General features: G+C 44.5%; 1 protein-coding gene across 3 annotated transcripts in view; it reads right to left on the reverse strand.

Annotated features, from left to right (window-relative positions):
* Positions 1-5,445: 5,445 nt before the first annotated feature.
* The window catches only part of GALM (galactose mutarotase), a 343,990-nt gene continuing 327,876 nt past the window's right edge, over positions 5,446-21,559 (reverse strand). For all 3 annotated transcript variants that reach the window (XM_069607805.1, XM_069607807.1, XM_069607808.1), the window contains exon 8: positions 5,446-7,367. In XM_069607805.1, coding sequence (XP_069463906.1) covers positions 7,290-7,367 — 78 coding nt within the window. In that variant the 3' untranslated portion in view covers positions 5,446-7,289. The remainder of the gene's footprint in view (positions 7,368-21,559) is intronic.

A 21,559-nucleotide genomic window follows, 5' to 3' on the forward strand; every position in this document is an offset into this window, starting at 1 on the left:
GATTTCACTTTTAGTTTGTAAAATGGCTAATTTATATCCCTTTACAGCTTTTAAGAAGGTCCCTCTGTTGGAGGCTGATGGGTAGTTTTTCCAGGCGGATTCAGCCTTTCTTTTGTTATCGCATTGCATTTTTAAGCTAGGGGTGAACCAGTTATTAAGGTGAGCTTGAGGCTTCCCTTTCCATAATTTCAAGGTGGCTATGATACAGATGGCTTGGCTGAGCGTATGGTTGTAGAGATCCACAAAGGTGGAAGGGTCTATATTGCTGTTTGGGTAGTTTAAGATGGGTTGTAGTAAGGGTAATAGGTTTTCTGTTGTGATAATCTTGTTGTTTGTTGTTAACGCAGGAGGAACCAAGGTGCTAGTTAAGTTTAGTTGCGAACAGGACTGAATGGTGAATGTGATGGTCAGATCATGCATATGGTGCATTAGAGAGGATGTTAGTTTCACAGTTAAGGTCAGTGATCCAATCGAGAATTCTGCCTTTGTTGTGCGTGGGTTTGGTAATGCGCTGGGAGTAACCTAGTTCCGTGATAACGTTGGCTACAGAGGTGGCTTAGCTGTCCTTAGGGTTGAAGAGCCTAAGTTAAGGTCACCAAGCAGTAATATGTGTGAGCCAGGTTTGGTGTAGTGGCGAGGAGTTGTTCCATATCTTCCCCGGATGTGGATATAGGTCCAGGTGATCTGTAGACAAGATGAATCTTTAGGGTATGTGAGGCAGATAGTGGAAGTTTCAATGAGAGGAGTTCAGCTGATGGGAACAGGTGGTAGGGGAGGGATCTGATGCTAAGGTCAATTTTGCTGACAATATCAACACCACCACCTTTGGAAGATTCTCTATCGTGTCTTGTGATGGTGTAGTTATCTTGGATAGCTAATGACATTGACGGGCCTGCTGCAACATGCAGCCAGGTCTCTGTTATGGCTAAGAAGTCTAATTGAATGGCAGTGATAAGATCAGCCACATCTAGGGCATGTGTTATCAATGATCTAGCGTTGATTGGAGCTCCTTTGATAGGCGTAATAATGTTGCTAGGCTTCTGCAGCCAACAGTGGCTTTCGTAGAGGAAGGGTTGCCATTATTAGTAAAGCTCTTGTGGGATTTCCGGATTTTATCCTTAGTAGTAGTAGCTCTAGCCTTGATTAGAGTTTTGGTCATGTGTGTATGGAAATGAGATCGATTAAATTAGATCAACGTCTGAGGTTTCTAGTTACTGAGTCGCATGGTTGATTCTGTGATGGTCGAGAAGCATGTTGTTGGATCCATTGGGTAGGTGAGAGGGCATTAGTATCGGTAGTTGATGTTGGGATGGTGTGTATGTATTTGCGAGGCTGTGGTGGCCATTGTGGCAGGAATTATTTAGGTACTATAGAGTCAGGGTGTGGTGATGCAGAGTGTAAGTATTTGAGAGGCTGTGGTGGCCACTGTGGCAGGAAGTATGTGGGAGCTATAGAGTCAGAGTGTGGTACTGCAGCGGACATGGAGATGGATACACTGCTCTTTTTAGGTGAAAGGGCCAGGTTAAAGGTTGTTTTGGGCGTAGCGTGCATCATAATGCCAAGGGTGGTGGCTAGGACTTCTATGAGCAGCATAGTCAATATTGGGAAGGTGGCACTTGGTAGAAAAGGCCAATTCAGTGAAAGTCTAGTGTTGTACTGAGGCATGACTTGCAATCAGAGGTGGTTAGCTTAAGCTATGGTGAAGTACTTCATGTGGAAAATCCGATGTAATGAGGTAAATGTCAGATGTAGGGCAATCATACGGACATCGTGAATGGGGATATTCCTTCATAGAAACTGACATGTACAACAAGCCTAATCCCAATTCTAGGAGATGGAGGCCGGATAAAAGGAGGCACTTAGTATCCCAGCTCACGTGCAGATATCGGTCAGTAAGTTACGGTTTTTGGCATGCACAGTACTTAGCAGTATACAATAAATTTTGTAGCAAGTGGTGTAGACGTTTTGGCATAGATGCCTTCTGGCAATATTAAGATAAGGTGTTTATAGACAATCATAGACTAACATGCTTGACAGGGTCTGGCATCCATTTCAGAGGTCTGTAATAAAGCAGTCTTGTAAGAGGCCATGGTAACTGTGGTACCGTGATCGCGGTTATCTAGTACACTAAAATAATCTGCAGGTGAATACAATCTAACAAGTTAGCAGTAAGTGACGAGTAGGCATGCAAGGTAACATCTTTACAGTATACAGTGGTAAGTAAGGCGATAGATACATAGTGAGCGTTGGCATGGTTAGTGTGAATTGTACCATGATCCACTTTGTATAGGCTAATGATGCCGTGCAGGAGGGGAGACTAGTCATGTACGCGGGTAGCAAGACCGAGGCAAGGATCGTACCTGGGATAGCAGGGCAAACATCACAGTGCAGACAGGTGTGGGAAGCTATTGTGGATATCTTGCGCTCCGTTGTAGCATGCGCAATAAGCAACGGTTAAGACCTACTGAACAGGTTGGCGGCCGTGCAAGGCGAAGTGGAGGGACAGATGCTTGGTATACAATTGAGGCACGGCTTACCTCCACAATTGCTAATAAGGTTGTTCAGATGACAGGGACAATTTCGGCAGCATAACCGGCCCTACGGCTCCGGCGGCCCAGACAGTACAGACAGGATCTGGCCTTTTAGTAGGGCCTTCTGGTGTGGTCCGGCTTCTGCCTGCCGGCACACCTGATTGGGTAAAAAAGGCAGTATTATGGGCTAATAGTAGCATGCTAGAAATGCTGAGGAAGCGTTGCTTAGCAACGTATGCAGAGCACGGTAGTGGCCATTTTAGAATGGTCGGGTCGAGCTGTAATAAGGCACACATTTCGATTTTGGCTGCTCCAGGGGTTGCACAAGTTAAATCAGCAACAGAAGTAGATATGAGAATTGGAGGCAACTGGAGGAACAGGGATCTTGAGCGTCGTTGTAGGAGTTGCACTGGCTTACCAATGTAAAATGCTGCCAGCGCATGGGGCGTCTCGCTTCTCCAGAAGCTGGTGTTGAGGCAATGCGCGATGGGCTCCTGCCTCCCTGTGAAGCTGGTCGTGATGGCAAAGTCAGGCACAGACAGGATCTGGCCTTTTAATGAGGTCTTCTGGTGTGGGGCAGTAGTCTTAGTATCCCTGGGTTCCTGTGAGCCTAGAGTCTCAGAGGCTTATGCTAGCATTCCGGATAATACCAAGCACTACTTTAAGGATAGTGTGCTAATCAATGGGTTGACACTCCTGCCCTTAGGGATAGTGGGGCCAGCAGAACTGTGGTGGATTCCACATTGGTAAACCAAGAAGAGCTTGCCAGAGCTCCCTTGATGCCCACCAAGTCAGCTGATGGCCCCCCTCTAAAGTACCCTGTAATACCTGTAAATCTAGCCATTAATAGTACAGTAGTAAGGATACCTGTGAGTATACAGAGGCAAGTCCCTGGAAAGGTTCTGCTGTGAAATGACTTCAGAGATTCAGTTCTCGTGGGGCACACAGCAGAAAGACCATACAAAAGGTCACAAACAAAGGCTGCCCTGCAGTGGTCAAAGTGCATGAAAAGAAGTAGTGGAGCTATGCTCCCTGCTGGCCTGCCCCCCCACCTCACAAACCCCATTGCCACACTCCCTCCCATGCACAATACAAACCCCCGAACAAATGGCCCTCCTGTTTAAGGGAAAGTTCTATGCAGTGCACTGAAGTGTAGGTTTCAACTGCTTCCTACACTTTTATTTTAAAAAGAAACCATTCCGGAATGGTTTCATTTTAAAATAAAAGTATATGAACAGTAAAACTTAATTTAAAAAAGTAGAGGAGCACCGCTCCCAACCACTTCGACCACTGCTGCCCTGGCCAAGTCTGAGCCAAAGCCAAAGGGGAAAACCAAGGCTAAGGGAGTCAAGAAACTCAGAAGAGGGAAAGAGAATATTCCCCCTAACTCACCTACCACAGAGGTGGAGGTAGTTGGCCAAGCATCTGAACTTGATGAGGAAGAGGTTCTGCTGAGATTCTTAACCCACATGACCATCCTGAACTCCAAAGTTTATTGGTTGAAGGTGGCCCTGATAGGGACGAAGAGTTTAGTAAGAGCTAATGTGAGTTCCCATCTTTAAAAGGCCTAAGGAGACAGGCCTGTTCCCAGCTTGAGGGTGAACCTCCTGGGAAACTAGGATTTATTGGGAAGGTGGGCTCCTGTACAGTGGGCCCACAGAGTCTACTTAAGGTGGCCATAGGAGGTTGGTGGTCCCGCATTTCTACTGGCCCAGGATGGGGGTCCAGGTAGAAGGCCAAAGTAGTAGTTGTGCCACTTGACAGATATCTGGTAAGAGTGGCTCAACAGTCCAGGCTTCATTGGTGCCACTCCCTGTGGTGGGGGTGCCATTTGAAAGGGAAGGGTTTGACATTGTTGGTCCCCATGAGCCGCAGACATCCTCTGACAATCGGTTTATTTTGGTGCTGGTCGGCCATGCCACCAGATATCCTGAAGCCAAGCCATGTGGAAAGAGTGTGGGTCACTTGTAAGTTCTCATCAGCTTATCACCCACAAACAAATGGCTTAGTTGAGAGGTTTAGTAGAACTCTCAAAAGCATAATTGGGGCTCTGAAAGAACCTCAAAGGAGAACATGGGATCTCCTGTTGCCATGCTTACTTTTTTCTACAGAGCGGTACCTCAGGAGGGTGTTGGTTTCAGCCCCTTCGAGCTTCTTTTTGGAATGGTGGGAGCTCCCTACTCCTTTCATCACTACTAATGTAGTGGATTATGTGTGAGAATGGTCCTTCTAATGGCTCAGGCCAGTGATAAATTGAAGGCAGGTCAGGCTCTGGTGACACATTGGTATGACCAGAGGGCTTCACTTATTCACTTCACCCCATGCCAAGAAGTCCTGATTATGAATCATATAAGGCCTAGAGCTCTACAGGACAAGTAGTCAGGCCCTTACGCAGTTGTGGAGCATCTGGGTGAGGTAGGAGACCTGGTCAGGGCCCCAAAGTGTTCCACATAAATAGGCTGAAGACTTTCATCCCTAGGGTTGAAATAGCAGCACTACTTTTGGCATCAGACAGAGAGGAAGGAGATTCCGAAACTCTGCCTGACTTTTTCCAAGGTAGTCCTTCAGATGGCTCCATTGAAGGTGTCCATGTGGCCCTTCACCTGACTCCTACCCAGCAAGAGGAAGTAAGAACTTTGCTTAGGCAGTTCTCCCCCTTGCTCTCACTGACTCCTGGTTTGATACCTTGGTGCAAACATGAAATTGACACAGGGGACAGTGTACGCAAGCTTTAGACCAAAACCGGGAAGATATACAATCAAAGCAACCTTCAGTTCAGGTTTGCTCTTCCCCAAAATTCGATGACAAGATTCCTCATTACTACAATTTTGGATCTTGTGGTTATTTCTGCTAAATTAACCTAGAGAATTCCTCAAACAATAAAAGTTCTAATTTAAAAAAAGACCAATTTAGCTTTCTTGGTGCAGGTTATTTATGTTTTATTTTACTTTTCAATCAAGTGACCTTCGATTTAATGTTTAATTCAGAATTGACAGATTGTTATTGCCAGCACAAAAATTAACAAAACAAATCTATTTCCATTATTTAGTATTGATTTGCACAGATTACACAAAATAAACATTAGTATGATCTTATTTCACTGCGTAACTAAGAGAAATGTCCACATCGTTTTGCCTTTCTGAAGTCTGGTTTTCAAACAATTTGGTATGATTTCACTGTAGTACTATACTATCATGATATTTTATAGGGCAAACCGCGGAAACCCCAGATCTATATTTGCCTTGGAGACAATTTCTTTGTCTTGCTATACATTCTATATATAATATTGTGACAACAAGGAACATACTAGTCCACAATCCAAAACATAAATCTCTTGAGAGCATCAAAGGCAACAGAACACTCCATGAGACAATGGGCCTCATTACGAGGAGTGCAGTAGGGGATTAACAGCGCTGGTAGAGCTGCCGGTGCCGTTAATCCCCTACCGCACCATTACGAGGTTCGCTCACGGGACCCGCAAGGACGCCTGGTTTTACCAGACGTCCTTAGCGGGTCCCGTGAGTGGCCCAGCAAGCTAACAACGGGCCAGTCATTAACGGGTCTGTTAGTATGCTCCCCATTCCCAATGAGCCCTATAGGGGCTCAAATGGGAATGGGGATGTACCGGGTCTGGGTTCCCTGAATGGGGAAATGCCGGGCCCTCCAAGTTCGGAATGGCCTGGTATTTCTCCATTCAGGGAACCAGGACCCGGTAACTGGAATTGGGGTAGCCATGCCGCAAATAGCGGCATGGCAACCTCCAGGGTCGTAATGAGGCACCATGTGTGGAGTCTTCTGACAAGATCGATTATTGGGATTAGGTATGTAACTGAAAATCAGCTATTAGCAGAGAAGACTGCAAGACACCACCCTACTCCAATAATGCATACAACTGTGTATCGGTAGATCCAGACTGCATATGCTCTTGTAAAGAAATTGAGACTTTATGTGCCTTGCCCTGGTAGAAGGGCTATCAGCGCTTCTGATCGAACAGATCATCTCAATTAACTGTACTGTTCAAATTAATAATTAGAAATCGGTCTGAGATTTGGATGGTCTATATTCGAAGCAAGGTATAGCAAACTCATCAGCCTCAGATTCAAAGTAAAACTCCTCTGAAACTCTCCTTCAACATAATGTCTACTAGATGCGTTTTGTTGCCAATAATTGTTTTGCACAGTGCTAAATTTTCACTGGACATATGCTGTCATTTCACTCTAATGGTCATGATGACTAGCTGATTGTGCTCTTTCTATGCCTAAATTGCCACTATATCATGCCGGTGATAAACCCTAAAAAATAAAAACATTATTCATTTGGGTTAATGGAAAATTCTGACCATTGTGTTTTTGTTCCTCTGAAACCTGCTAGTTATCTGTTACTTATGCATAACTAGAAACAATGGTTTACTAGGTTTTCAGAACACACACCACTGTACAGAGTTTAAACCTCATTCGCATAGAGCGAGACTGGGATGCGTTCCTATTGGGACAGTACTACTGTGCTCATCAGAACCTGTTACAAACTGAAATTGGCTGCCAATTATAGCACTGTGAGAACAAAAACCGATCACCCTACATCTGCTTTTGATCCATTTTTCAGAATAACAATTAGGCTGAAGATGTGGACTTGCTGGTGGTGGTGGAGAGAGCAGAATGCCATATACTTTGAGGACAGAGTTTTAGAACCGCAACAAGACAGAAATCAAAACCATTTATCTACTGTAGCATAGCAATGGTTCCATAAAGGTGATCCTTTTCAAACTACAGAAAATTTCAACCAAGTTGTGTGGTTGTATTCTTCTCCGGGGCGCAGCAGTGCATCAGGAAAGTTTGGCTGTCGGAGAAGAAAATAAATTATTAATATCCAATTCTTAATAATGTAATTGTCTTTTTCTTTATTATGTAATTTGGCTATTGAACAAGCATTAAACACTTTATAAATACAACATTCATATCCATGACATATTTGATCTTATTTCAGAATTCTTTTTTTTAATTCAACAATTCATAATTATAAAACGGGCATAAAACCATTAATTCATTCAGCCTTTCATACACATTGTACTGATTTTACAAATTCTTCCCATGCATGAAAAGCAGCGGACGATATAATCACTAAATCGGCTCTAAACAGAGTATTCCAAAATTGATCAGAGTTAATGAGACAAAAATGTGTGCAATAATTTCTACATCCTTTTTCATAGAAGGGTTTAATTTTGAGACAGTCCATTAAGACATGCCTTCTTGTTTCTATTGCACCTCCACATAAATCGACATATACATTCCTTGTAAGGAAAACCTTGCCAGATACCCATATACTCATTTGTCTATATTAAGTTCATTCGCAATCTTATTATAAATCATTTCACAGCTATAGAGCAAAGCCTTGATAAATATGAAAAGGGGTGTCTGCTACAAAGCTTTGTTTAGAGTATTCAACATATCTAGCTAACTTTGACAACCTTTCGATGTTTCGAATTCTGTCGGATATCTTCACTTTCTTTTTCAATATCACATCAATATTTGGACATTCAAGGGCTTTTTACATCGTAATTTCTAAGTATTCTAGATAGTCTACTTTGAATACTAGTTCTGCCAGGTGTACATTATTATATGTAGACTTGCCTCTCAGGCCCCAATAGACTATTTAGTTCATTTGTCTTTAATTGACTAGCTGACATTTTCAGATAGAGTATCACTCTTTGGACAACCCAACTTGTGCTTAGAGATGTCACTTCATATTCTAGCGTAAGTGCCTCTACTGGAGTTGCCTTAGGCAAATGTATTATGATTCTCGGAATCTTACCTTCTATTTGTTTAAGCCCCTTAGTGAGGGTAGAAGCAAGGTTGCCAACCCATACAATAAACTGGGCACTATACTCGCCCTATATACCTCAAATAAGGCACTTATATTAGAGCCTCCATTCTTGGCTATACATTGTTTGGCTACACACCATTTCCTCCATATACAGAGGATACGCATCTCAGCATAATAATTTAGGCTAGGGGTTTTCTTGATATGATATAAAAGCCTAAATAGCAATATTGCTCCGCCACCTCAATAGTTTTCCAATCAAGTTTTCAGGATAATTTATGTTTTCCTGAATTACAGCCTCTCAAAATCATTATTTTAGTCTTATTTATGTTAATCATCATATAGTTCTTCTTCATATATAGTGATAGAGCCTCAATCGATGTCTGTAGTCCCACTGGTGTTAAGTCAAACAGCACAGTATCATCTGCGTAGGCAAGCCAACCCATGGAGACATTGGGCCTCATTATAACCTTTGCGGAATGGGTTAACGGGTGCCGCAATGGAGGCGGACCCGTTAAACCCATTCCGCAAGATTACGAGGTTCCCTCGCGGGACCCGGTAAGGACGCCTGGTAAAACCATGGTAAAGCCAGGCGTCCTTACCGGGTCCCGCAAGGGGACCAGGGAGCTAACAACGGGCCGGTCGTAATTAGCCCGTTGTTAGCTCCCGCTCCCATTCCTATTGAGTCATATGGAGGCTCAAATGGGAATGGGGAAGGTCCGGGCCCGGGTTCCCTGAGGGAGGAATTACCGAGCCCTCCAAACTCGGAATGGCCCGGTAATTCCCCATTCAGGGAGCCCGGACATGGTTTTGGAGGCAGCCATGCCCTTATTAAGGGCATAGCTACCGCCAAACCCGTAATCAGTACAAAAAAGAAGGTGGGTGAGGCGTGCACTCCCGGTCCTGGTCAATTGAACCTGTTGCAAAAAATAAGTAGCTGGGTCACATCCCAAAATGGACAAATATTCACAGGGTTAGATCCCTTCTGCTGCAAATCAGGTACTCAGTATTAACAGGGTTAGATCCCTTGCTGCAAATCAGGTACTCAGTAATAACAGGGTTAGATCCCTCAGATGCAGTTCTGTGGTCTGTAGTTGTTCTCCTCCTAGCGCTTTCTTATCTCAAATAATCATCAGGGCGGCTGTTGAGCCGGTGTGTCTAATTAGACTCAAAGGATTCTGGTAGCTGTAGTGAAAACGTTTTTTTCTGTTCAGGTGACCAGCAACCGACACCCCTCCAAAGCACAAGTCCTTCCCAAATTTGGGGGAGGGGAGAGAACCATCTTTATGATTCTCCAAAGTGGGGCACAGTCACCCCGTGGCGCTGCCTCTGGAGCCCGGGACTCCCATAGCATTCAGTACAAAAAAGAAGGTGGGTGAGGCGCGCACTCCCGGTCCTGGTCAATTAAACCTGTTGCAAAAAATAAGTAGCTGGGTCACATCCCAAAATGGACAAATATTCACAGGGTTAGATCCCTTCTGCTGCAAATCAGGTACTCAGTATTAACAGGGTTAGATCCCTTGCTGCAAATCAGGTACTCAGTAATAACAGGGTTAGATCCCTCAGCTGCAGTTCTGTGGTCTGTAGTTGTTCTCCTCCTAGCGCTTTCTTATCTCAAATAATCATCAGGGAGGCTGTTGAGCAGGTGTGTCTAATTAGACTCAAAGGATTCTGGTAGCTGTAGTGAAAACGTTTTTTTCTGTTCAGGTGACCAGCAACCGACACCCCTCCAAAGCACAAGTCCTTCCCAAATTTGGGGGAGGGGAGAGAACCATCTTTATGATTCTCCAAAGTGGGGCACAGTCACCCCGTGGCGCTGCCTCTGGAGCCCGGGACTCCCATAGCATTCAGTACAAAAAAGAAGGTGGGTGAGGCGCGCACTCCCGGTCCTGGTCAATTGAACCTGTTGCAAAAAATAAGTAGCTGGGTCACATCCCAAAATGGACAAATATTCACAGGGTTAGATCCCTTCTGCTGCAAATCAGGTACTCAGTATTAACAGGGTTAGATCCCTTGCTGCAAATCAGGTACTCAGTAATAACAGGGTTAGATCCCTCAGCTGCAGTTCTGTGGTCTGTAGTTGATCTCCTCCTAGCGCTTTCTTATCTCAAATAATCATCAGGGAGGCTGTTGAGCAGGTGTGTCTAATTAGACTCAAAGGATTCTGGTAGCTGTAGTGAAAACGTTTTTTTCTGTTCAGGTGACCAGCAACCGACACCCCTCCAAAGCACAAGTCCTTCCCAAATTTGGGGGAGGGCAGAGAACCATCTTTATGATTCTCCAAAGTGGGGCACAGTCACCCCGTGGCGCTGCCTCTGGAGCCCGGGACTCCCATAGCATTCAGTACAAAAAAGAAGGTGGGTGAGGCGCGCACTCCCGGTCCTGGTCAATTGAACCTATTGCAAAAAATAAGTAGCTGGGTCACATCCCAAAATGGACAAATATTCACAGGGTTAGATCCCTTCTGCTGCAAATCAGGTACTCAGTATTAACAGGGTTAGATCCCTTGCTGCTTAGACACACCTGCTCAACAGCCTCCCTGATGATTATTTGAGATAAGAAAGCGCTAGGAGGAGAACAACTACAGACCACAGAACTGCAGCTGAGGGATCTAACCCTGTTATTACTGAGTACCTGATTTGCAGCAAGGGATCTAACCCTGTTAATACTGAGTACCTGATTTGCAGCAGAAGGGATCTAACCCTGTGAATATTTGTCCATTTTGGGATGTGACCCATCTACTTATTTTTTGCAACAGGTTCAATTGACCAGGACCGGGAGTGCGCGCCTCACCCACCTTCTTTCATGTACTGAATGCTATGGGAGTCCCGGGCTCCAGAGGCAGCGCCACGGGGTGACTGTGCCCCACTTTGGAGAATCATAAAGATGGTTCTCTCCCCTCCCCCAAATTTGGGAAGGACTTGTGCTTTGGAGGGGTGTCGGTTGCTGGTCACCTGAACAGAAAAAAACGTTTTCACTACAGCTACCAGAATCCTTTGAGTCTAATTAGACACACCTGCTCAACAGCCTCCCTGATGATTATTTGAGATAAGAAAGCGCTAGGAGGAGAACAACTACAGACCACAGAACTGCAGCTGAGGGATCTAACCCTGTTATTACTGAGTACCTGATTTGCAGCAAGGGATCTAACCCTGTTAATACTGAGTACCTGATTTGCAGCAGAAGGGATCTAACCCTGTGAATATTTGTCCATTTTGGGATGTGACCCATCTACTTATTTTTTGCAACAGGTTCAATTGACCAGGACCGGGAGTGCGCGCCTCACCCACCTTCTTTCATGTACTGAATGCTATGGGAGTCCCGGGCTCCAGAGGCAGCGCCACGGGGTGACTGTGCCCCACTTTGGAGAATCATAAAGATGGTTCTCTCCCCTCCCCCAAATTTGGGAAGGACTTGTGCTTTGGAGGGGTGTCGGTTGCTGGTCACCTGAACAGAAAAAAACGTTTTCACTACAGCTACCAGAATCCTTTGAGTCTAATTAGACACACCTGCTCAACAGCCTCCCTGATGATTATTTGAGATAAGAAAGCGCTAGGAGGAGAACAACTACAGACCACAGAACTGCAGCTGAGGGATCTAACCCTGTTAATACTGAGTACCTGATTTGCAGCAAGGGATCTAACCCTGTTAATACGGAGTACCTGATTTGCAGCAGAAGGGATCTAACCCTGTGAATATTTGTCCATTTTGGTATGTGACCCAGCTACTTATTTTTTGCAACAGGTTCAATTGACCAGGACCGGGAGTGCGCGCCTCACCCACCTTCTTTTTTGTACTGAATGCTATGGGAGTCCCGGGCTCCAGAGGCAGCGCCACGGGGTGACTGTACCCACTTTGGAGAATCATAAAGATGGTTCTCTCCCCTCCCCCAAATTTGGGAAGGACTTGTGCTTTGGAGGGGTGTCGGTTGCTGGTCACCTGAACAGAAAAAAACGTTTTCACTACAGCTACCAGAATCATTTGAGTCTAATTAGACACACCTGCTCAACAGCCTCCCTGATGATTATTTGAGATAAGAAAGCGCTAGGAGGAGAACAACTACAGACCACAGAACTGCAGCTGAGGGATCTAACCCTGTTATTACTGAGTACCTGATTTGCAGCAAGGGATCTAACCCTGTTAATACTGAGTACCTGATTTGCAGCAGAAGGGATCTAACCCTGTGAATATTTGTCCATTTTGGGATGTGACCCAGCTACTTATTTTTTGCAACAGGTTCAATTGACCAGGACCGGGAGTGCGCGCCTCACCCACCTTCTTTTTTGTACTGAATGCTATGGGAGTCCCGGGCTCCAGAGGCAGCGCCACGGGGTGACTGTGCCCCACTTTGGAGAATCATAAAGATGGTTCTCTCCCCTCCCCCAAATTTGGGAAGGACTTGTGCTTTGGAGGGGTGTCGGTTGCTGGTCACCTGAACAGAAAAAAACGTTTTCACTACAGCTACCAGAATCCTTTGAGTCTAATTAGACACACCTGCTCAACAGCCTCCCTGATGATTATTTGAGATAAGAAAGCGCTAGGAGGAGAACAACTACAGACCACAGAACTGCAGCTGAGGGATCTAACCCTGTTATTACTGAGTACCTGATTTGCAGCAAGGGATCTAACCCTGTTAATACTGAGTACCTGATTTGCAGCAGAAGGGATCTAACCCTGTGAATATTTGTCCATTTTGGGATGTGACCCAGCTACTTATTTTTTGCAACAGGTTCAATTGACCAGGACCGGGAGTGCGCGCCTCACCCACCTTCTTTTTTGTACTGGAAACCCGTAATCAGGCCCATTGTTTATATTTGTGGGAAAATTGCGGGTCGTACTTAAGGCTTAAGGAAGGTCAAAAACATAGGTTTTATAGAATAGGGGCTAGCCCACATCCCTGTTTCAGGCCTACGTTGGTATCACAGAGACTTTCTATTTCTCTGATCTGATTTAAACTAATAGAGACCAATGTATTGGTATAGAGTCCCTTAATGTAATACAACAGATGGGGTTCTATACCCCACTTCGTTTTCCCCACAACACGGGGTGCGAAACACTATCGAAAGCCCAATTATATAGCAACTGGAGAGGTTTTTACCTGCACAAGTCAATCTGGACTCTGCCATAAGACATTTAATTGCCAATATATTGCTCATGCTGCTATAGTTCTTTCAAAATCCTGTTTGTAAAGGTTTAAGTAGACCTTTCTCACAAGCCCATTTCCTTATTTCTTTATGCAATATCGCAGTAAATATCTTCTGGCTAGAATCCTGCATTGCCACTAACCGATAATTGGCTGCATTGAGTTTAGACCCCTTCTTGTGTATAGGTATAATTATAGATTCCTGCCAAGTGTTAGGCATGCTTCCTGCCCCTTTTTTTATAGGCTTTGAAAAGAACCCCTGATCAGAGCTTGGGATCTCTATTAGGTACACCGGCTGGGCCCCGGGTAGTTGTAGATTTGAGTTTTATTATAATATTCCTGATATCCTCTTCATCATAATTCAGGTATATGTTGCTACATTGAGTCTTCCATGTAGCATCCAGTGATGCTATATTTTCATTGCAGTACATTTCCCGAATATAGCTGCTCCACTCAATAACACCAATAGGATTTAACTCCATAGATTTAGCAGTGGCTCTGCTCTCATTATAGTGTTCCCAAAACATTCTTATTTTGAGCCTTAAGTAGACCCAAAAATAACCATTTAAATGTTTTTGTGTATGATTATGCTGTCATAGCCAATTTTTATATCCAGTATTCATTTTCGTCAATTTTGCTTTTTTTTTATTCTGTCAAAGAAGCATCTCCTTGCATGCCAGCTCTCGCTCTTCTATAGGCAACCTTTTCCTTATGAATAAATATATCAAAAGTACTTTTATGAGGATTAATATTGCTCCCTAAGAGTTTAATTTTTCTTTTCCCTGTATGGGCTTTACTTACCTGCAGTATTTTATCTAATTTGCATTCCCCCCCCCATCAATGACACTTTCCCATAATCCATTGACAGGCAGCTGTTAATTTCTTTAATTTTCGCCAGTGTCCATCTCATTCGATTGCCGTGAGAATCGATTTTATATGTCCCTTCAAGAGAGCTTTCCGACTAGCGAGGAGATCCCCATCTGCCAAGATAAGGCTTTATGATCACTTACATCATTTCTTTTCAATTCGATGGTATGATAATGATCACTTTTATTCATTTTACAATTACGTAATTTATGTCGGAGTGAATTACACCATTTGACCAGGTTCCCAGTTCTATAGCCTCATCTGTTTATTCATAAACTAAACATTCTAGATGGAATACTTTCATAAACTGTAACCATTTACAGGTTCTATGTTTCGATTCAGTAACTTCTAGGTGTAGATATCTAACATTCAGGTCCCCCACAATCGACCTCTACATCAGGTTTATGTTCTTCCAATTGAATTAACGAATAACTTATTAATTTCAATATTTCGTCCGGAAAGTGACCAGTAGGTGGATCATACACATTAATTACCAGAATTTTCCTTTGTGGGAAAACTGTAATCTGCATTACCGCTGAGACAACATATTGGGAGCTATACTGGCATACATTGGTCTTAATTGCCATATTTGTTCGCACTCCAATAGCTAGACCCCCACTTGCTCTACCCTTATTAGACGGAATCGCTTGGCTATGTAGTGTAATAAAACCATCTATAAAAAAAAAGGACTCTGAGCCCAAGTTTCTTGCAGCAAAAACAGATTGGCACCCATAATAAAGGCAACCCCCTCTGTTTTCCTCAAAAAGGAATTGTATCCTAGAGTGTTCCATGATAAACATTCTTTTGTTTTCTTTACTTTGGTTTGTCAATTGGCCCTACATTGCACTTGCATACGTTTCCAAAAGTACACATTCTGTTCTTCACTTTTAGGAAAACCTGAAGTCATTAGAGCTGATTTTTTCTGATTTTCTATCGTACTTCTCTAGTCTCTGGCAATATGTATGTACTTGTTCTTCGATTTTTGCTTTTTTACAGACAGTAAGTGATAAACCCATTGTTTCCAAAGCATTGATGTTTGCTTTTATCACAGCCACCATCATTGGTGAGGAAAACTAGACCAGTGCCCAGTTGGATTCACTGCCCAAATTGGGAAGTTCTATTTTTATTTCGCCTTTAGCTGATTATTTTTTGCAAATAGTTCTAACAGGCATGAACGATTGAAAAAAGGGCTGTAGTTAGAGGGGTTATTTTCCTGGATCAGTATCCACCTACTCAGAGCTACTATGCCTTCTTACTCTACCATTGCATTTTTTAATGTGACTGGCTTTGTTTTAGTAGTTATTATATAATTCTCTTGTGGGATCAAATCACTAATGTCTGGAATCACTGTTGCCTTAGATAGACCAATTTCTTGATTTATTGCCAGCAGCTGTATATTGAATCCTTTCAGTATCGTCTGGATTTTTATCGGGATATTTGTTAAAGTTATAGATTTCTCCCGGTTTTGTTCCCAGTTTACTGTGGGGTCCATTTAATCGAGCACATCTCCTAGTGCCATCTGGGAGAGTATTTTTTGTTAAATAACTTTTGTTAGTCTTTTCTGTCGACCTTTTAATATTTCACCTTCATTACTTTCTTTCTCTGCCTCCTTCTGAGATATCTTTTGCGGGGCAGGGGCTCCTTAGAGTTTATTTCAGTCTCCTTAGATGGTACAAAGATTTCCTTGTATTTCCAATTTAATATGTCCAATGATGATGTCGCTATTCTTGCAAAACTACTGGAGAATGGCTGCTGTCAATCAACAATCCAGCATTCAGCGGGTTTGCAGGCTCTCACCATAGCCTCACAGTCTTCTTGTGCCAAGATTGGATTCTTCACTCCTCTTGGGACAGATGATACTTTGTCTTGCCCATAACTAGGAAAATCGAGCTTCAACACCAACTCCGTCAATACGGCAACCATGTCTTTGAGATCAGTTTGGTTCACATATAATTTTTCCATTGCGGTTTCCATCAGAACCATTTTTTTCATCAAAAGAGTCCTATTATTCTTCTGACAATTCTCACTTGGCATTAAAATAGACGTATGCTGCGTTGCATGATTGGAATCCCTAGAGTCATTGATATCGGATTCAGAGCTAGTTGAACAATCCAAAGATGAAAACAGCGCACTCAAATCTGGAGTGTTAGAAAAGTTAGAGGCTGAGACATTATCATTTGTATCCTTTCCCAATATCCTATTTCCACCATCCATTGGGGCACAATGAAGGCCAATTACATTTTTCAATAATTAATTATTATTGTCAATTGTTGGTGAATCCAATGATATGTCATGGTTTGTGGGTAAATTGGTTGCAGCATAATTACTCGGAGGGGACTGTCTTGTGGCGGGGGATCAATTACATTAGATGTCCTAGCTACTTGCTGGCTTGTAGCACAGGTTTTTCGACTACCTATGGGCATATAATCTGTAATTTTTGCCTTCTCCATGGGATTAGTATGAGCATTGGACAATTTTTTCCTTCCATTTGTAGTCAAACTACGCAGGCCAGCACGTCAGGAAGCACTGCGCGTCATCTTACAAAATATTTCAATTAAGCTTTAATTCCACCTACAGGTGGAGATCTGGGCTCAAAGGGTACTTTAGTTCCCCCACAGTCACCCAGATCAAATTCGATAGCCTGTTACGCCTAGAAGGGGGTATGGCTTGCACGTTACAGGACTACAAAGTAGAGAAAAGAAGGGCCTGAAGGGGAGTGTCACTCTTACCCTTAATTCCTGGAATACAAGCATAGTCTGCCACTTTCAGCTGCCGAATACTGCCAAAGCCCAACGACTCTGCTATGCTCTGTGGTCAGTGTGCGCTTTTAACGTTTAGCTCCACCCTCAGTTTCACTGCAGAAAGACTGCAGCACAGCAAAGTCAGCCTCAATCACAGTGCAGCCAAAGACCAATGACTCTCGCACGACTCCCCTACGCTCTGTGTTCTGTGTGAGCTTTTAACATTTAGCTCCACCCTCAGTTTCATCAAAGATTGCAGCACAGCGAATTCAGCCTCAATCACAATGCCGCCAAAGACCAACGACTCTGATAATGTAATGTAGGAATGGAGGGACACTGTGGACCAAACCAAGGTTTGTCTTTAACCAGCTGGCAAAAGCGTCTAATCAGTGACACAACATTTGAAGTTTTAGACAGTGTAGTATGTAGCACACACAAACTCTAGCAGGCTTGAAATATATTTCTGATTGACTCTTCCACTGCAGGATTTTCCAACTGGTGTATTTCTATGCACACTTGGAAAGTCTTTCTGTCCCTATTTCCTTTCTAATTATAACAGGCCCCCCTTCTTGTTTGCAACCCTCCGTCCTTAGGTGGCCAATTTTGCCACAACAGCATTGTCTGTGATAATCCTCTCGCATATAGACAGGGGCAGTCAATGGGAAATAGGCTATACTTTGTGATTTCAAAGAGAAACCAGTCAATTAAAAAAGGTAATCCAATGGAAGAATCCCTCCTCCAAACTCCTGACAACCTCTCTGACCTACACCACTCTCTCTCCTCCTAATTTTAACACTGCTCTTTATTCCCCCTTCTCCTCTCACTACCTTCTTACGACGCTCACTCTGAAAATTCTCTTCCATGGCCTTGGATTGCACCTCTCATCCACAACCTGAAAACAACAATTGGGAAAAGGCTTTGCCCTCGGCAAAGGTCAAGACAATCCTCTCATCTCCCACCATCTCACTTCTCTCCAAAACTACTCCTCTACTCTGGACTCTGCCAAATGTGAATTATTTCATTTTGTCTCAATCCTCACACCCTAGCCGTCTCTGAAAATCTCTCAACTCAATTCTCTCACCTCCTAAACCCACATCCATCTCTTCTACACTTGCTGCAAATGATCTTGATCTCTACTTTGCATCTAAAAGGTCTGTTTCCAATGCCCTTGCTACTTACCTTCAATCCCCTCCTCCTGCTCACTTTTCTCCACCACCCCTACCTTCCTCTCCCTCTCCAATGTCATCATTGCCTTCACCAACTCTGATGAGATTCTTACCTTACTCCTCATGGCTACCCCTTCCTGTGCCCCCACTGACCACTTTTCCCAGCACATTGTGAAGCACACATGTTGTTGCTCCACATATTGCTTCCCTCTTCAACTCTCTTGACAATGGCACTTTCCCCTCATCCTATAACACAGCACCGGTCATCCCTCTCCTCAAGAAACCTGGTCTAGATCCTTACTGCCATGTCAACGTTTGCCCTGTCTCTCTAGTACCACACTATTCCGAAATCCTAGACCAAGTAGCATTTAATCGACTCGCTGAGTTCCTCGATACTCACAACCTCTGGGACCCTCTTCAATCTGGATTCCGTCCTCTGCATTTTACTGAGACAGCTCACCTCAATGTTAACAACTTCATCTCTTCCACGCATCATGCAAAACGTTTATCTATTCTTATTCGTCTCAACCTTTCTGCTACATTCAATACCGTTGACCATTCTGACCTTCTCTCTACGTTATCTCTCTTTGGCATCCACTGGTGACCCTCGCCTAGTTTGCTTCATACCTTGCTCCCTGAACAGCCTTATCTCCCCAATCAACCCCTTACAGTTGGAGTTCCCCAAGGGTCTGTTCTTGGTCCACTTCTCTTCACTCTCTACACTCCAGCCCTTGGCACCCTGACCTCCTCTTACAGCCTCTAATACCAACTCTTCACTGGCGACACTGAGAACTTCTGTTTTCACTCCTCATCCGATGAGCTGGTGTCAAGAATTTCAAATTGTCTCTCTGCAATGAAATATTGGATGACGTCTCACTCACTCATGATCAACGACACAAAGGCATAAGTTCTCTACTTCCCAGCCCCACAGGCTATCTCTTCCTCTCCTCCTTCTCTTCGCCTCCGACTACCTTCCTTACTCTGTTTCCGCTCATAACCTTTTTGTCATCTTCGACCCATCACATAACATCTCGACACTTCATTGCTAAATCTGCCACTGCATCCATACTCAACCTTCTCAATATCAGAAAAATCTCCCATCATCTTCCTTTCAATACTGCTAAACAGCTAATCTGTCATGATCCCTGCTTCCAAGGGGTCAGGACTTGCCTCACATCCTTGGGAGCAGGCCCATAACCTTGATCCTGGGTACCAGCCAGTCCCTATCGGGACCTTTTGGACCTTGTCCTGGCGCCAGTGGCACCAGGCTCATAAAGATGACCGGTCCCGGCGCTGGAAGCGCCGGGCTCATAATGCTTAAGAGTGCTTGGGTGGACCTACCTGCAGCAGACCATGCTGCTTACTTACCAGCTCGATGGTCCTCTGATCCTTCTCTGCCTGGAACTACTTTTCCTGTCTGGGTGGGGCAGGAGCCACTCCCTGGAATCAGAACACAGGAACTCTTTTCTTACCTGGGCGAGGCTGTGGAAGAAGACGCCTAAGCACTACAGAAGGCTATTTAAACCACACCCGATTGATGAAACGTGCTTCGCGTTATTCTGCATCTGCAGCAGGACGCTCACCGTGTCAGCTCCAGTCTTCCTGAGATTCTTCAGCTCCAGTTCCTGTGAAAACGAATTCCTTACCTGCTAGAGATCCGATCCTCAGCTGCACCTGCCAAGACAAAACAACAGGTTAGCAGAATTCAATTCGAGAGCAGCGCTCTTACCTACCAAATACGGCGGCATCTTCCAAAGCCTTCCGCCGCTTTCTTCGGCTCCCCATCGACATCTGCAAAGAAAAGGACTTGATTAAGCATTGCATTCTTGAATTGCTTACCTGCGCTCCGCACGTTCTGAACTTCAAGAAGCGCTGCATGCCGGCATCTGCAAAACAAAGGGAGACATTTTAAGGCGCATTCTACACCAACCATAAACTTTCTACTTACGCGCTCGCACGTTCGCCGGCATCCATCTAGCAACGCTCTCTGCATCCACGATCTGCAAGGACAAAAGAGACATTAAGGCGTGCTTTTGAAACAAACAGCAGTCATTTTACTTACGTGCACCGCGCTTCATCTTCTTCGTACATACGCGCTTGCACGATCCTGGGCACTTATTCATCAGCGTCCATTGCACCTAAACCTGCAGGACAAAGAGAGACATTAGAAAGGGTGACAGCAACCGGTCATCTTTCCTACTCACCTGCTCGCCGCATCATTCCTCTACAATTTCAATCTTGACACCCTGAGACTGAGCATGGGACTAAATTAAGGGTGCTCCAATAACTATCAAGAAACCGCTCGTGCGGTAAACGGCGGTATCTTCCAACATCAACCTCTGCAATCAAGAGGATTGTCAGTGAACCAGTGAAGTAACTGGTACTTGCGCCCCTGCAAAGACGCAGGATGGAGAGCCCGGCCTTAATATATCTAAGGTGAGCAAGCCACGCCCTTGGTTCGAATAAGAGGACTGAGGAAGGAGAAGTTCAGTCAATCCAGTTCCTAAATCCTTGTTCTTCCGTCTGCAGACACCTCACTCTACACGTCCGGTACATCGTGAGAAGGGGACCAGCCCTAGGAGAAGGCCGAGATCTACGAGTCACACTAGAAGACACGGCGACAGCTCAGTCCAGCCCAGCACCTCCGTGGAAATCAGGTGAGCGTTACAGAACGCTAAGCCCACCACAAATCCTCCACCCAGGCGCAATGGAAACCTCAGATACTGACCAACTAGCCTAGTTGCTAGGGGAATTAAGAGCAGAAGTACTAGCAGCGCGCCAGGAAACGAACGCCCTAAGGAGGGAGCTAATTGTGTCCAAAGAGCGCACAGATGATCTTGCTAGACAGTTGTTACAAACGCAGGCGGGGCAAACACCGCTGCCGACCCCAGGGGGGGGGGTAATATCCCAGCCACCTCCACTAATCCTGTACAAATTAATCTACCTGGAAATGTGCCTTTGGCTCCACCCGAACGCTTCTCAGGCGATCCCAAAAGGTTTGCAGTGTTCATCAATCAATGTCGTCTGCACTTCCTGTGTAGGCCAGCTGCATTTCCCACTGATCAGGCCAAAGTGGCCTTCGTACTTTCATATCTAAGTGGCAGTGCTGCAGACTGGTCAATTCCCCTGGTAACCCAGGATGACCCGATTCTTCGTAATTTTCAGGCCTTCCAGTCCAGTATGGAAAGACTATTTGCCAGACACTCTCAGGGACAGGCCTTAGATAACAAACTCCTCTCTTTACGACAAGGTAATCAGGATTTTCTGGCATATATTGCATCATTTAACAGACTG

Source organism: Ambystoma mexicanum, chromosome 4q (assembly GCF_040938575.1).
Source record: "Ambystoma mexicanum isolate Mex_15411 chromosome 4q, UKY_AmexF1_1, whole genome shotgun sequence".
NCBI lineage: Eukaryota > Metazoa > Chordata > Amphibia > Caudata > Ambystomatidae > Ambystoma > Ambystoma mexicanum.